The sequence below is a fragment of the Gouania willdenowi genome, chromosome 10 (assembly GCF_900634775.1).
Source record: "Gouania willdenowi chromosome 10, fGouWil2.1, whole genome shotgun sequence".
Lineage (NCBI taxonomy): Eukaryota > Metazoa > Chordata > Actinopteri > Blenniiformes > Gobiesocidae > Gouania > Gouania willdenowi.
The window spans coordinates 32008525-32024001 of NC_041053.1; the positions used below are offsets into that span (position 1 = coordinate 32008525).

The 15477-nt window shown below is 38.5% G+C and overlaps 1 protein-coding gene across 4 annotated transcripts in view; it reads right to left on the reverse strand.

Annotated features, from left to right (window-relative positions):
* Positions 1–15477, reverse strand: part of enox2 (ecto-NOX disulfide-thiol exchanger 2) — a 240171-nt gene that overhangs the window by 87388 nt on the left and 137306 nt on the right. For all 4 annotated transcript variants that reach the window (XM_028460204.1, XM_028460201.1, XM_028460203.1 and 1 more), the window contains one exon: positions 3261–3395. In XM_028460204.1, the coding sequence (XP_028316005.1) occupies positions 3261–3395 (135 nt within the window). The remainder of the gene's footprint in view (positions 1–3260; positions 3396–15477) is intronic.

The window sequence follows — 15477 nt, forward strand, 5'->3', positions numbered from 1 at the left end:
CGGGCGTGGTGGGGCGGTGGGCCTCTGGGGGGTGTTGCCGGGTGCTCTCTTTGCGGGATCTCTACGGGTGGTGTCGGCCTTGCGGGGCATGTCTCTTCTCGTTGGCTATGGCTTGGTGCTTGTCTTGTCTCCTGGTTGCCTTGGGGGCGGTCCCCGCGGTGTGCAGGCTTGCGGCGGCTTGCGGCACTGTTGTGGGGGGTGGGCGCCCTGGGGAGGTGCTGGCATTTGTGCTGGGGTTGCATGGCACTTCGTGAGGATGCTGTTTGTTGAGGGTTGGCGTTCGCTGCTCCGGTAGTTGGGGTTGCTGTCAATCGCCTGGTGGGTCTGTCCTGCTATCTGTGGGCCGATGGGTTGGTTCGGGCGCCTTTGGCTGGGGGCTGCTATACCACACCGGGTGTGTGCCGTTGATGTGCCTCCTTCTTGGCCTTGAGGTTGGGGGTTGGGGTCAGTGGCTGAGTGCGCTGGGTCCTCGGCTCCTTGGGACTTTCTCGGGTGTGTATGTGGGGGCGGTGGCTGCATCTCTTCTTGGAATCTTGGGGGCGTCTAGGGGGCTGCTCGGTTGTGGGGGGGTGGCCTGGGGCTCCTTGGCTCCCGCTGTTTCTGCCAGAATGGCTGCGGCTTCGGGCCCGGGGCGGCGCTTGGGTTCACAGAAGTGGTTCTTGCACAAACATTGGTCATGGATGCACTAGCATGTGTTGGGCTATGGGATAAACTCATACTGGGCTTAACCTTAGAGACGTTGATCCCAAATACCAGTTTTAGGTATAAACACTCACTCCTTCTCTCTGTTCACGGCCACCACCATTATACTTAAGCTCCACACTTGCCACCAGACTGGCTGAACGGATTACACAACAAAATATGCACAACTATAACATCACATCTCACTCTTACTTTGAAGCAGTCATTTTCCAATTCCTACCCTGATTCTCTCTTCCCTATTTCCTTCCCCCACCTAGATGTAATACTACCCATTTTCCTACCCTGACTCCCTGTTCCCTTCCCCCTCCCCTAGGTGTAACACTGCCCTCTCTTTTTATATCCTCCCTATAATAAAGTGTTTCTTACCCTAGGGGGGGGGGTGGTGATGGTCACAATTATGCAATAACATAAATTCATTTACTTAATTGCAATAACAAAACATGCATTGCTGTCTTTAAACGATTACACTTCTTGTAGTGTTGACCTTTGACAGCATGTGTAGACAAAGTAAAGAAGAAAAGAAAAAGAAAGACAACAGAATAAGTCTGCAAGGAAAGAAAGTGTCAAAACCTAATTTTAGAGACACTCGTGGCTGTTTTATCGTAGTGCACAGAACAAAAACTAATCAGATTTATCGGCAATGCCACATATAGGAAAATATGACTGTGTATGGTTATTACATTACAGCCAACTAAAAAGGCTGGAAGTAAAGAGATGTCCCCATAGGGGACAAAATCAAAGCATAACCGAGTATAAAGACATACGCAGTCTTTATGCTTCACCTTAAAACCAGCTGGACTGACTCACAACAGTCTGAAAGGCAAAGCTGGTCAACCTAAGACTGATTACCAGCTCAGGCTTTCATCTTGGTGACTCAGCTTGCTCTGTTTGTTCTACTGATGTGGTCACACACAACACTGAGCTTTCTCAACACTGAAGCTGCACAAAATGTTTGCCTCAAAACATTTTTTTTTTTTTTTTTTTTTTTAATCACCCACTAATGCAACCTTTACAATGCAAGACCACTCAATGGTAAGAAATGACTATTCAGAATTGAAATTGAATTGGAATCGAGCTCTTTTATACAATTCATGTTATAACTAAACCAAACCAATCCAAGCATCTGCTCTGCATGTAAGCCTTCCACAGATGTTGTGGACCTAACTTCACCTTCACTTAAAACTTGGAAAAGTTGGCGCCCATTTGATGACCTAGGTCAGCTCCTGCGCTCTCACTTTGCCTCGGTATTTATGACCGCTCTAGACTGTAGATAACTCCAAATCTAGAGTTTCAAGACTGTAGCAGTAGAAAAAAGAAAGTGGGCTGATTCTCAACTACTGTAATATTAGCATAGATGCACAACTCATGAAACAACTTCAATGCCTATATTTGATTCAACTAGTTGTATGAAAAAAAACTAATTTAAACAATAAAAAACAGAATTTATTCTGTAATTTCAATAGTTAAACCACACTGCTTCAAGGCTGTTTAACGTTTTGTTTTAAAAGGCACCAATGGATGTGTGTGTCAAGACAAAGCAACACAAACTATTAAAAGTGTCTTGACTGAGGTGTATAATGAATAAAGACAGCCTGGTAGATTTCAGTACCCTGAACCTGATAGGCCTCCAAAGGAATTCTTCACCTATCTTTTAGCTACTCACTCTATCACGCTATGTAACGCTCCATAGGGTTGAAGGTGATTCAGGCTGTTTGTATCCAGGATTGAGCTGACTGTCTCACTCATTACTCCACTCTAATAACAATAGGTGAGTGTAAGGTCATGGATTGTCCAGTAAAGTGAGGTACACACACACACACGCACACGTATTTTTTAAATCTAAAGAGATTCATTTATCTGTTACCGATTCCATACATGAAGATAAAAAAAAAAAAAAATCAGGCATAGAACATTTTTTAATCGTACTGTGTGTGAGCTCCGATAATCTCAACACAGCACACACACATAACTATTCTGCCCCACCACTGATCTTCCTTAAAACCAGAAATCTTGCGTGATCTAATGCTGTGTTCCAAGCAACTCAGAACTTTGGAGTTTCCAACCTCCTACTTGAAAAAAGGACTTGGAACCCCTCCTGAAGTCGGAGCTTCGGGGAAAAAATTTATATTACACCGATCAGCCATGTTTGAGGTAATTCAATGGGTTGCCGAAGATCAGAAATGTTCAACTTGGAAATGCCGTTTTAATTTACGATTTTCGGCCATGACCCATTTCGGAGCCGATTATCGAGACAAATTCACCCTTAACACACCCCAGGCAACAGGATAATCTTATAAGATAATATTGTAAAACATAAAACAATCTGGCGTTTGCCATCCTTGGTCAGGAAACAAGAAAACTAGGAGAAGAATAGCCTAATCATCTTCATGTGTAACCCTCTTAATTAGAATCCTTTCTCTTACGATTCAGTTCTCCTAAAACCACATGACTCAAATAGCACATCACTAAAGACAGTCATTATATTACATCCAATTAAACACAATCATACACAACATGCCACCTAGAACACCTTGGTGATTTGTGATTATCTTGGATACCTGGCATGAGGGGCTGTCCAGTCATTCCTATTGGAGGCATTCCGAGGTTGTTCATCGCAGCTGCCCAGGCGTTTGGATCCGACATAGGCATCGTCATTGAATTAGAGTCCATCGCCATGTTACAGATCCCGTCGGCTGAAAAACAAAAACACAAAAAATGAGAGTGAAAGTCAGCATCATTTTAGTGATCTTCAAAATCACGACAACCAAAGGGTTAAACAAGAAGAAGAATGATCAAATGGCAAAAGGCTAAGCCAAAGGAATGTTTGTTGAGGCATCTGCTGTCACACACATTCCCTCAGTCCATGTTGTGTCAGACGGGTGGTGACTGTGACCCCATGGTCACAGTGAACACTGCAGGAACTTTAGCATCACTGACACAACAAATGTGTTGCTGTCTTTTAACATCTTAGTCTTGTGACACTTTCTGTGGTATTGCCTTGAAGTGAGAGTTTAAAGAAATGGCTCTCAGTGACCAGAGTCTATCGTATCTTGGAATGGCAAAAATGCCATAAAAAATGGACCAATCTAGAGCACTTGTCTTGAAGCAGAGATTAAAATAGTAGAGCATTAATACATGAAGTACAAATCCTAATAATATGAGATAATCAGACTTGCAACTTGCAACTTCTGATTGGTTGTTTCATGCCAAGTGCTGAATATAAATCAACTTTTTTTGCTCTTTATCGCAAAAACCCGGCAGCAACCAGGGTTGGGGTCAATTACAATTACATTTTCAATTAGCCATGTTCAATTACAATTCAATTATGATTACAATTGCTAGCATTTTTCAAATTACAATTCAATTACAATATTTTTTGTTATCCTCAGAAAGACAATTACAATTATAAAAAGTTACATTACAATAATCACAGTTACTGAGCCTGAAAAAAATAATCTACTAAAAGTAAACCTTCCTTTTGTGTTAGTTTTCTGTTAGCATCTCTTATGATAACAGGTCCTAAATCAGTCGTAAAAGGCTTCCTAATCAATGAAAATATAGGTTTTAATAATTTTTTTGAATGGTAAAATTATTTGGTTAGCAGGTTCAAGCCCCGGGGTGGACACTTGAGTCCTTTTTGTGTGGAGTTTGCATGTTCTCCCCGTGCTGCGTGGGTTTCCTCCGGGTACTCCGACTTCCTCCCAAAATCCAAAAACATGACTATAAGGTTGAAAGTGTCTAAAATTGTGCGTAGGAGTGAATGTGAGTGTGAGTGGTTGTTTGTGTATGTGTTGTCCTGCGATGGACTGGCGCCCAGTCTAGGGTGTACCCTCGCCTAGCGGCCAGTGTGAGCCGGAGATAGGCGACGGCAGACCCCCGCGACCCTGAAAAACAGCAACAAGTGGGTCTGAAAATGGATGGATGGATGGATGATGGATGGTAAAATGTGGGAAAGCTTTTACCAAATTTTCATGGCAGTTACAATTACAAAGTCAATTATTTGAACTCAATTACAATTTAATTATGATTACAACGGCAACACATTTTTAAAATTACAATTACAATAATTAATAATCAATTACGCAATTACAATTTAAATTGACCCCAACCCTGGCAGTAACGTCAACGCGAACGCATCATAAATCAAACGAGCAGCTCATTGTCTTTTTCAGAGCTCTAAATGCATTTGAATTCTCCGCTGGGCCTGACTTCTTTCCCTCTGACAGTGACAGACCTGTAAATTGGCGTGAGTGCTGGCTGAGCTGAGCCGCCCTCCTTTCCCCTGATGCCAAAAACAACACTGCTCCTCTTAATGAGAAGGGCTGCAGCTTGCACACACTTCACACCTCAGATGGTCCGTGGCAAACCACAGTGCTCTGTGTACATAAATGTATTTGTGCACAACATCCACTATATTGGTATTCCTGGTGTTCAGACACAGCTGGCAATATGAAATAATACCATTGGGCTCTTTGTCTAAGCTCTGAGAGGCTAATTTCGGAGCCGTCTGCTGTCACTGCCAACGAGAGGCTTAATGAAACCCACTGTGCACATGTGTCGCAGTGATTATGCGGCTGACACAGACCTCGCAGGCTCGGTAACTATCACAACCCCATTAACTGCGGACACTTGGTGGAAGGTAAAATGAAGGTGGATAAAATATGGGGGTGAGCCGTTTTATTACACTGTACAGTACATTAACTGTTGTTATTGGAGCAAAGACGCACTCGGCAAGGGCTTTGATAGGAAACGCAATAGGAACAACAAATTGTCTCGCTAAAGCAATAAAAGATTATGATAATCAAAGCTGTGTAGTCTCCACTGCTGTGAACAAGGAAGAAAATTCATCATCGTCTGGAAATTGAGCCCAAAAGACAAATATTATGAAAAAGGCAAAACTCTTAGTTTCAACTGCTTTAATTCAGTAATATATTATTCACCACTGGTTTCTTTAAATTGCAGTTAATAATGCGTACTGTTTTACCTTTAAACTCTAAGTCTATTTATATTGTCATTCGACTTTGCTTTGTCCATCCATTGTTGTAAGGTTGTCATAGTGGGAATACGTTATAGCACGGTGACTTCATGAGTGCAATATTGAAAAAACTCTAGTGAATGATAGGGATGCGCATCGTTAACTGGTTTCATTTGGGAACCGGTTCTCAGTCAAACAATTCTTTGGAATTGCTAATAAAAACAATTCCGCTATCGATCCTTACCGGGCTTAACATACCCCGCTCTCAAATTTGCGATGACGTCACGTCACACACACAAGCTGCTGCAGACTAGAGCAGAGGTTAGCTGAGCAGCTACATGCAAAATCGATGCGCTGTGGAGAAATGTCTTTTACGGAAAATAATAGATGTGACTCGATCCGATATTGATCCGATATCAGCCAGAAAACGAATATCAGATTTTATCGGACTGCATTTAAAATCACCGATATAAGCGCTCCGATCAAATGTTCCGCTCCAGCACTTCTATCCATAGGCGACACACTCCAACAAAGTAACCTACTGTTGCTGACTATTGTTCTCTGTAACATCACTTGATCAAGCCTTTTCAAACATTCCACACTATAAAATAAGTAATAAAAGTACGTATGATTCGTGCTGAGTTCGTATCAATATTGGTATCGGTCGATACACAAGGCATGCTATATCGGTATCATATCGGAAGTAAAAAAGTTGTATCGGGAAATCGCTAGAAAAAACTATATCAAGTCTGGATATATTTAAAAAAAAAAAAAAGGAAGACACCTCGGGGATCGTCACTTATAATTCCTGCAAGAGGGATCTGTGCGCCAAAGGCCCTAACACAACCAATATGTCCAAACATTTGGCCACACAAACACAACACGACATTAAACTCAAGCAATGCCGTGTCTTAGCAGCACCAGTGCTAGCACTAGCACAGTAGGTAAAATTAAACAACTCTCTGCCTCTAGCTTTACGCTGCACTAACTCCATTGACTCCTTTTATACAGACAAGCTTTTGATTAACCTCTCAACTTGGTGTTTACATTGTATTTTCTTTTTCCTTATTTTGAAAGACTATCTTGTATTGTATCTTGGTTAATCACTGTTTATTCTGTTTTGTGAAGCACTGTGTTTTTACTGTTAAGCAAGTTGTGATTCCTATCTATGAAAGGTACTATATAAATAACATTTACTTACCAACGTGTGATAATGATAAAAATGAGGTTATTTTGTTATCCTAAGCCAGGGGTCTGCAACCTTTACTCTCAAAAGAGCCATTTTGTCATATCTCACCTGGATTAAAGTCCTCCCAGAGCCGTAAAAAAAAAAAAAAAACCTTTCTAAGGAAAACAACATAGTGTATACATTTCTATACAGTTAAAATTATATCGAATAATGTTTTGAAAACAAATTAATTTTTTTTTTTAGATAATGTATTTGAAGGGCTACAAAAAATAACTTGCACATGTCAGTCAACACATGCTGATTACTAATTTCTTGCCACATATCAAGCATGCATATTTAGCCAGCATGTTGGCAGTTAAATGAATCTGTCCCCACATAATTCAAATGTATATTTACGTCCAGGAAAGACTTTTAGTAGATTTAGTTATCTTGCCAGGGATTTAAAACTTAAAGTTAACCACAGGTGCAGGAAAAAGTTAATGGTCTGTAGATGTTTCAGGACGTGAAGTGAGTTATTGCAGGTTGACAAATCGTTATATCGTGATTTTATTTGGTTTCAAAATCATTAATCATTAATACCCTCTGTAAGAAAATAATTATTGATTTCAATATTTTTGGAAGCTTTAGGGAGCCATTGCAAAAGAGTCAAAGAGCCACATGAGGCTCCAGAGCCGAAGGTTGCAGACCCCTGTCCTAAGCCAATAACCACTTGACTTGTGGACTCATTTTACTCATTTCAGAATTGTTTATTCTCAGATTTACATCAAGATTTATATTAAAAAACCTGATATTTACTTTAGAAAACCAGGTTGTATTATTTTCTGTACTCATGTACTACTAGTTTTTCAGCCTATTGGGGAAAAAAACGGATCGATAAAGCATCGAAATCGCTAAATCCTTATCAATATACATCCCTAGTGAATGATACTACAATCCATGATTAGAAAAAATATATAACATATTGAACATGAGAAAAACAAAAGCAAGTTTTGACTTTTGAGAATCTCCAAGTAATATTTTTGTTATAAATGACGATATTTCTCTTCTCGAAGGATACGTAAAGGGTGTGTATACACTTGTGTGTGTATGCTTGGAGAGATGAATGTATAATGGATTACATGAATTGTATAATTATCATATAGTCATATATATCAATGAGTTAGGTCTTCTTTAACAGTGTAAATATGTGTATATTATAAGAAGCTTAATGTATAGCAATAAAGTATAATACTAAATAATATAAGGGCTAGGATCACAGAAGTTTATGCTTCCTCCTCCTTTTTCATTATGTACAGGCTTCACGTGCAGGATTTTGTGTCCATTTATTATTCTATCATTGTGGTAAATACACTGCTGTTGTGTTGATGTTCAAAATAGAAATTCAAATCAAAATTAAGGGTAAATTAAAATAGGAATATTCACTGGAAATATGTTGCTATTCATTGTTAAGTTAAAAATATTCCCCTGCACTAATTGTTCTCCAACACTTGAAGACAGAGCCTTTATTGATTCAGTACCTCGCTCCTTTGCCTGGTAGGATCAGGGTCAGGGATGTCGGTGCACACCCACAATACGGTGCACCTCACATTAACTCCTGTACAATGACATTTGGCTGCTTTTGCACACAGATTGTGTGTATTTAAGTCGCAAATCGTACGCTTTATCATTTGGTGCTTGAGCACTTATTTTTTCTAAAACAATTAACCTCTGTGTCAACATTTTTACTCCTTTTTAAAACTATCATTCAAAACCCACATGGTTGATCTGTTTGGCCCTGCCCCGCACACCACAGAATCCATTGCCGACTACTATACACACATTATCCGCCATGAATCAATTATTCTTTTCAGACTTGCACTTTGGAACGTCAGTCAAAGACTGTTCTGACCTTCATGTCAGAGTGACCTTGTGGCCTTGGGTCAGCTGTAGCCTCTCCCCAAAGGAACTGTTGTACACATCAATATATTGATATGCAGGAGGAATAGTAAAGAGCTGCTAAAAATAACAAACTCGACACAGAAACACACCAAGCAGCACACAAACATACACACACGCGGGGCACAGAGGATCACCTTGGCGAATGAGAATGCCAATGAGCAACTGCCAATGAGGTCATCGATTGTACATATTTTCTACGGAAAACATCAATGCGCACACTTTGATTTGCTGCTTTCAAACCAAATGTTTGCATCAAATGCAGGCACGTAACTAATCTTGGATTTCTGGTTTTTGCTGAGAAGTCAAATAATGATATTCATATTCTTGGTATACAATAATAAGAAGTACAAACAAATCAGATTTGATCTTTTTATAAACTCTGAACATCTAAATATAGAGGAGAAACCAACTAATTATCAGTAGTTAAACCTTTAAAGATTCAAATGTAGAACTCAAAGGACCCGTGTTTACTGGAAGTTAGTCTCGGTAAGCTCCACTGGATTTAAATTAATCAATGTGGCTCAGTTGATTTCACGCTTGAAATTACACAATGGCTCCGAGTCATGAGAAAAAAACTACAAAATACAATACACAACTTAGGAAAATATATCTACTGAAAATATATCTACTAAGATTGCAACAAAAGAATCAAAAATGTATCTCAAATGTATTGATAAGCACAATAAGTTTGTTACATGACCAGATTGGTCGATTATAAGGTCCGTCTTTTTCGAATTGTAAAATATTAAAATAAGACCCAGGATACGTTGTAGAGACTATGTCTCTCGGCAGGCCTGGGTACACCTCGGGATCTCCCCGGAAGAGATGGATGAAGTGGCTGGGGAGGGAAAGTCTGGGCCTCCCTGCTAAGGATGCTGCCCCCGCGACCTGGCAACGGATAAGCGGAAGAAAATGGATGGATGAATGGAATATTATATATATATATATATATATATATTAGAGGTGAAACAATGTACAAAGTTCACAAGACGAGGCGATATAAGATATTGGGCTCACAATGTTGATACAAGACGATATTTTTGGAAAGGGGAAAAAAAAGATTAAAAGAAACCAACAATGGCAAAATTACATAATACTCTGAGTATAACCTTTTCAACTCAAGTGAGATGTATTAAATATATCTATTAAAATATCATATAGACTAGGGGTATCCCGACACAACTTTTTCACTTCCGATACTATACCAATACTGCAGCCTTGCATAATGGCCGAAACCGATATCGATCCGATATTAGCACGACTCATACATACTTTTATTACTTATTTTACCGTGTGGAATGTTAGAAAGGGCTTAATCAAGTGATGTTACTCAAACAGAGAACAACAGTCAGTAACAGTAGGTATGAGAAAAACTGACCTATTTATTATTAACCAATTGGTTACATACGTTTTAACATTCAACATAAAATTTACAGTATTCTAAAATTGAATAAATATAATATATTGGAGCGTTTTCATGCAGTCCGATAAAATCCGATATTCGTTTTCTGGCTGATATCGGATCAAAATCCAATATCAATGTCGAATCAGGACACCCCTAATATAGACTATAAAATTAACAATATAAATAAGACATTTTTCCTGTTTAGAGTGCACAAAATGCCACTCAAAAAAAGAAAAAAAAACTGCAAATAAAATGCAAAAACTAAGACTGACAATTGGTGCTAGTCAAGAAATTAAAATCAAATCATGTCATCAGTCATCAAAAATGATTCCCATCTGTGCATTACTACTTTTTCAATTTTTTTAATCAAACTAGAACATACTACACAGAACAGATTTAAGATGAGCACATTCTACATTTTCTGGCAGTGATGGAGGCCTTTGGGCATCGACTATGTCTCCTGCTGTTGAAAAGACACTCACATGGGACAAATGTAGCAGGGATGGAAAGAAATGTGTCACTCCTCCTTCACAATATTGCAATACCCCTTGTACAATCGATGATAGACAGACAGAGACAATATTATTGTGACGTTTTAATATCACAATAACTTGACGCACAGTATATTGTCCCATCTTTTTTACATACATTTTTTTTATTGTTTATATTTTCAAAAAATCTTGTATTGGCCTGGCAAACTACTTCATGAACCATGCGTTCAACCGTCTCCTGTTTTTGCCATTTCTTGATAAATCCATGATCCCGAATAGTTTATTAATTATACTCAAACATAACCTCACGGGGTCAATTTTGATTAAACTATACAAACATAAATACTTAGAGGATGCTGATATGCTCAGGAAGAACATACAAACTCCACTGAAAAAGATCGTAGGGCTGCGCAATATATCAAGAGTCAAGATATAACGAGACTTCCATTTTGGCGATAAAGAAAATTAGAACATCTTCTATAGCAATATATTTTTTATTTTGTATTAAAATAATTGTTTTAGGAGTCGCTGCTTTCAGTACATCTCATAACAGCATGAAAAGTACAGTTAGATGGATTGATGAGTGCGTCCTAACCCAGACCTTCCTCTAAAAAAGCCACACTACAGAACTCACTCACACGTGCTGTCCCTTATAGGAAAAAAAGCCAGAAGCGGCACATATTGTGCAGCTGTTTGTTAATAAATGAGCCTCTGTGGCATTTAGCTTCAGCAAATTTAACCCAGAATTGTTTTTTTGGTCTGACTTTATTTGAATTAAAAATATCGAGATTTATATCACATATCGTCATTTTGAGAAAAAATATAGAAATATGAGTTTTGGTCCATATCGTCCAGCCCTAGAAGATAGTAATTCAAAGTCAAATTAAATCTCAAATTTTCCTTCTAAAAAAGCAGAATTATTAATAATGAATTAGCTAAACAGAATTCTGAATTCCCACATGTATTAAGAAATAGGTCTGAAAAATATGATTGGAAAGAGAATAATCCTCCTGGGTATGTGTGCCCTGTGGGCAGCTGTGCACTAGAATTACAACGATACGTTTTCATAATGTGGATAACGGCAATTAAAGCGGCGCTGGTTCTGATTCAGCTGGATCCATCCACCCTAAGGCTTCCTGGACACTCACTCTGCAGAGGTTATGATCAGCTTTTAGCTTCTAGTCTAAAACCTCCCTCAGGGGGCACATAGGAAATTAAGTCATTTAAAGGCCCATTGGCTATAAGCCCCAACAGCAGGCATGGAGACACTGGGGCAATTCAGTGCAAAATGTGCATGGTTTTAACAGCTAACTACAAGTCTATTACAACCCCTATAGTGCGTTTTCAATAGGGAGGCAAAAATGTGAGCAATAGAGAGGAAAGCAGAATAAATATTGTAGCTTTTGTCGGACAGATTAAATGCTGATGTGACGCTAACGGAGGAAAAAAAAAGGGCCTGCAGCTGAAAAGGAAAGCTCCATCTGACTTATCTGAAAGCATGCTACTGATGGGTAGAGGCTGCTGATGATAGTCATTATTGCTGCAAAGAAGCAACTGCTAAAGCCCATAATCATGCATTGAATTAAGCCATAGCTGAGCACAAAGTGCAGTAGTTCAGCAGCGTCACATTTCAATATTTGTGAAGAAAAGAAAAAGAATATGAAAAAAAGACGAAAATACTATATTTGTTTCCGTGCATGTGAATATTGGAGTAGATCCTGGCACTTTTCCATTTAGATAAATGTGTGAAGAGTTCATATTCATGCATTATAAAAAGAAAAAAAAATGCCTTCAATGCAGAACAGCTCCGAGAGCACGGATGCTTCTTTGACCTCATTATTCTACTGCACCAGGTCTCTACCTTTGTATAGGCGTAGAATCACGTGTGTTTCTGAGAATGGCGGTCAGGTCAAAGCAACACCAAATATAGAGTATATATTCACACAGGAAACAATAACAGCGTGACTCCAATCCTTTTCAAAATAGATCCATGTGTTAATGAAGATTTCCTCATCCCACACTCAGGCACAGCCTGTTTAATAATGAATGACTGCCCTTCGCTCGGCTTCTTTGATCTGGTAATTATGATAAAAACTAGTAGGGGTCTAGTGATTAGTGGTGGCACATTTTAAAAGTGCCCTAAGTGTTAAACATTGCGTCTTACTTCAGTCCAGCAAAAGAGAGACAACAAAGAGAAGATGTAAAGATGACTGGAGAGGCCTGGGGACTGTTGTGTCTCCTCCCTTAAGACCAAGCAGTCCTCAGGTGCTCAAAAGTAAAAGGGGAGAAGCTTTCTGGTCTTTCTTTTTCACTAACTAAAATGTGGGGGAGAAAAACATGACAAAAAAGTGTCGGTGGGATTTGGTTTGCAGTGAAAACACTAAAAATGATCTTAAAGAAGCTTCTTGGCTTGATTTTCAGTAGATTTCTACTAATGAATGTGTGGATTTGTAGGGTAACAGCATGTAACATTGTTGTGAGAGATTTGCCATTATTGTGTTGGATTTGCATTATAATTTATGCGTTACAAAATGCTGGTTATTCCACTTGAGTGTAATCCTCTACATCATATGTGTCAAACTCAGGCCCTTTGAAGCATCTAATTCGGCCCACTGGAGAAAGTCAAAAAGACAGAGAAAACATGTAAAATCTCACAGTTTTCCTGGTGCTTATACCACGACTGCAGTCATTTTTAATATTAAACTTAATATTCTTACAAAATCTTTCAAATTTTCTTAAAATTATTACATTATTTTTCCCTTAATTGAATAGAAATTGGTCACAAAATCAAGGAAATTTAAAGTAAAGATCCTGTTGGGACTGAAATCTGTCACTTATTGCTTGGATATTGTCCATTTCTTACATATTTTGCATTTTATATAGGGATGTCCCGATACACATTTTTCATTTCCGATATTTTAGCGATATTGCAGCCTTGCGTGTCGGCCGATACCAATAATGATCCGATACAATATCAGCACGAATCATACATACTGTTATTACTTATTTTGTAGTGTGGAATGTTAGAAAAGGCTTGATCAAGTGATGTTACTCAAACAGAGAACAATAGTCAATAACAGTAGTTACTTTGTTGGAGTGTGAACCACAGTCACCTATGGATAGAAGTGCTGGAGTGGAATATTTTATCGGAGAGCTTATATCGGTGATTTTAGATGCAGTCCGATAAAATCTGATATTCGTTTTCTGGCTTATATCGTTCCAATATCTGATATCAATATCAGATCAGGAAACCTCTAATTTCATTTATATATAGAAGCGTAAACTAGGGCACAATGTTAAAGATACTCATTTCCAGTATAAAATCTGTGGCCCACTTAAGATTAAACTGCTCCGAATTTGGCCCCTGAACTAAAATTAGTTTGACAGCCCTTTTCTACATGAAGGAAACATTATGTCATCTACTCATGTTCTAATCACAAATGGGCAAGAACAACAACAACAACAACAACAATGATAATAATAATAGTAATAATAATAATAATTTTCCAGATTCAAATACACTTTACAGGTTGGTTAAAATAACAATAGCAATACAGTGATAAAAACATAGAAATATATATCAGAAAAAAAGACAATTATCAACACTCGTGTGAGCATTTTGAATAATGACCAATCAGAGCATTAAAACAGGAAAGAACAGAGCCATTTTGTGTATTTTTGTAGTAATTTTAATCTTATTTAATTTGTTTTTGTTTTGTATGTTTTTGCAAATTATTTTGTGCACTTTTGTTGTGTATTTTTTTGGTACTGATTTTGTGTTGTTGCTATTTTTGTGTATACTTCTATATTTTTGGTGTCACTTTTGTTGTCATAATGTATATCATTCTGTCATGTTTGTGTATATTTCTATATTTTTGGAGTGACTTTACCTTTGGGGGCCACAGAAATTTAGATTGAGGGTCCCGTGGGTTGCCAGTTGCTAATGTCTGTTCTACATTAACCTTAAGGACTTGAATAACATAACGTTTGCCATCTGAGAATGGCCACAAACACAACCATGTTACCTTATATTAACAACCAGGATGGAAAAACAGGTTTGAAAAAAACCCCAAAAACCAAAAAGAACCTACCAATAAATAATCATGCCTTTTACAATAACTGCAGTTATTCATTTAGTTACTTTTGAAGCTGGCAACCAGGGACACTGTGAAATGCTGCAACCATTGTTAAATCAAATGACCCAAAAAGATATTGGATGAAAGAAACTAACCTGAACCAAACTCCCAGTAGAAGTGAAGCTGAAACCAAAAACAACATATACACCAAAGGGCTAATGCAAATCTCATGATTAATTCATTGTGCCGATTCTATTACCGAGCAATCGAGTGCTCAGGCTCATAAAAGCTCCATTATTTGCAATCCAAGTCAGTGCAGTAAGATCTACCGGAATCAACAGAGGCCATTTTTCTTGTAATTTCCTTTCCTGACCTATAGAGGTCTTCATCAAATCGCAATCACATTTCAGCGATGTCTTCCACATGATTAATAAATCTATCTGTGCATGTCGTTTCATAGAAGGCAGGTCAATCTTCAACTGATGATTGAATGCAACGTAATCCACTCCGAAACAAACGATCGATATCCATCTCGCACTGCTGTCAATCTCACTGAAAATTAAGCAGCTTGCTTAGTGCTGTTGAGAATAGGCTGCGTTTTACTGTTTAACTTTTACTGCCACAGCGGCACATTGAGTGCTCATCCACTATGGATATTTGAGTTTGCTGATAGGTCTTTGTTCATTGAACACAAGGTGGTG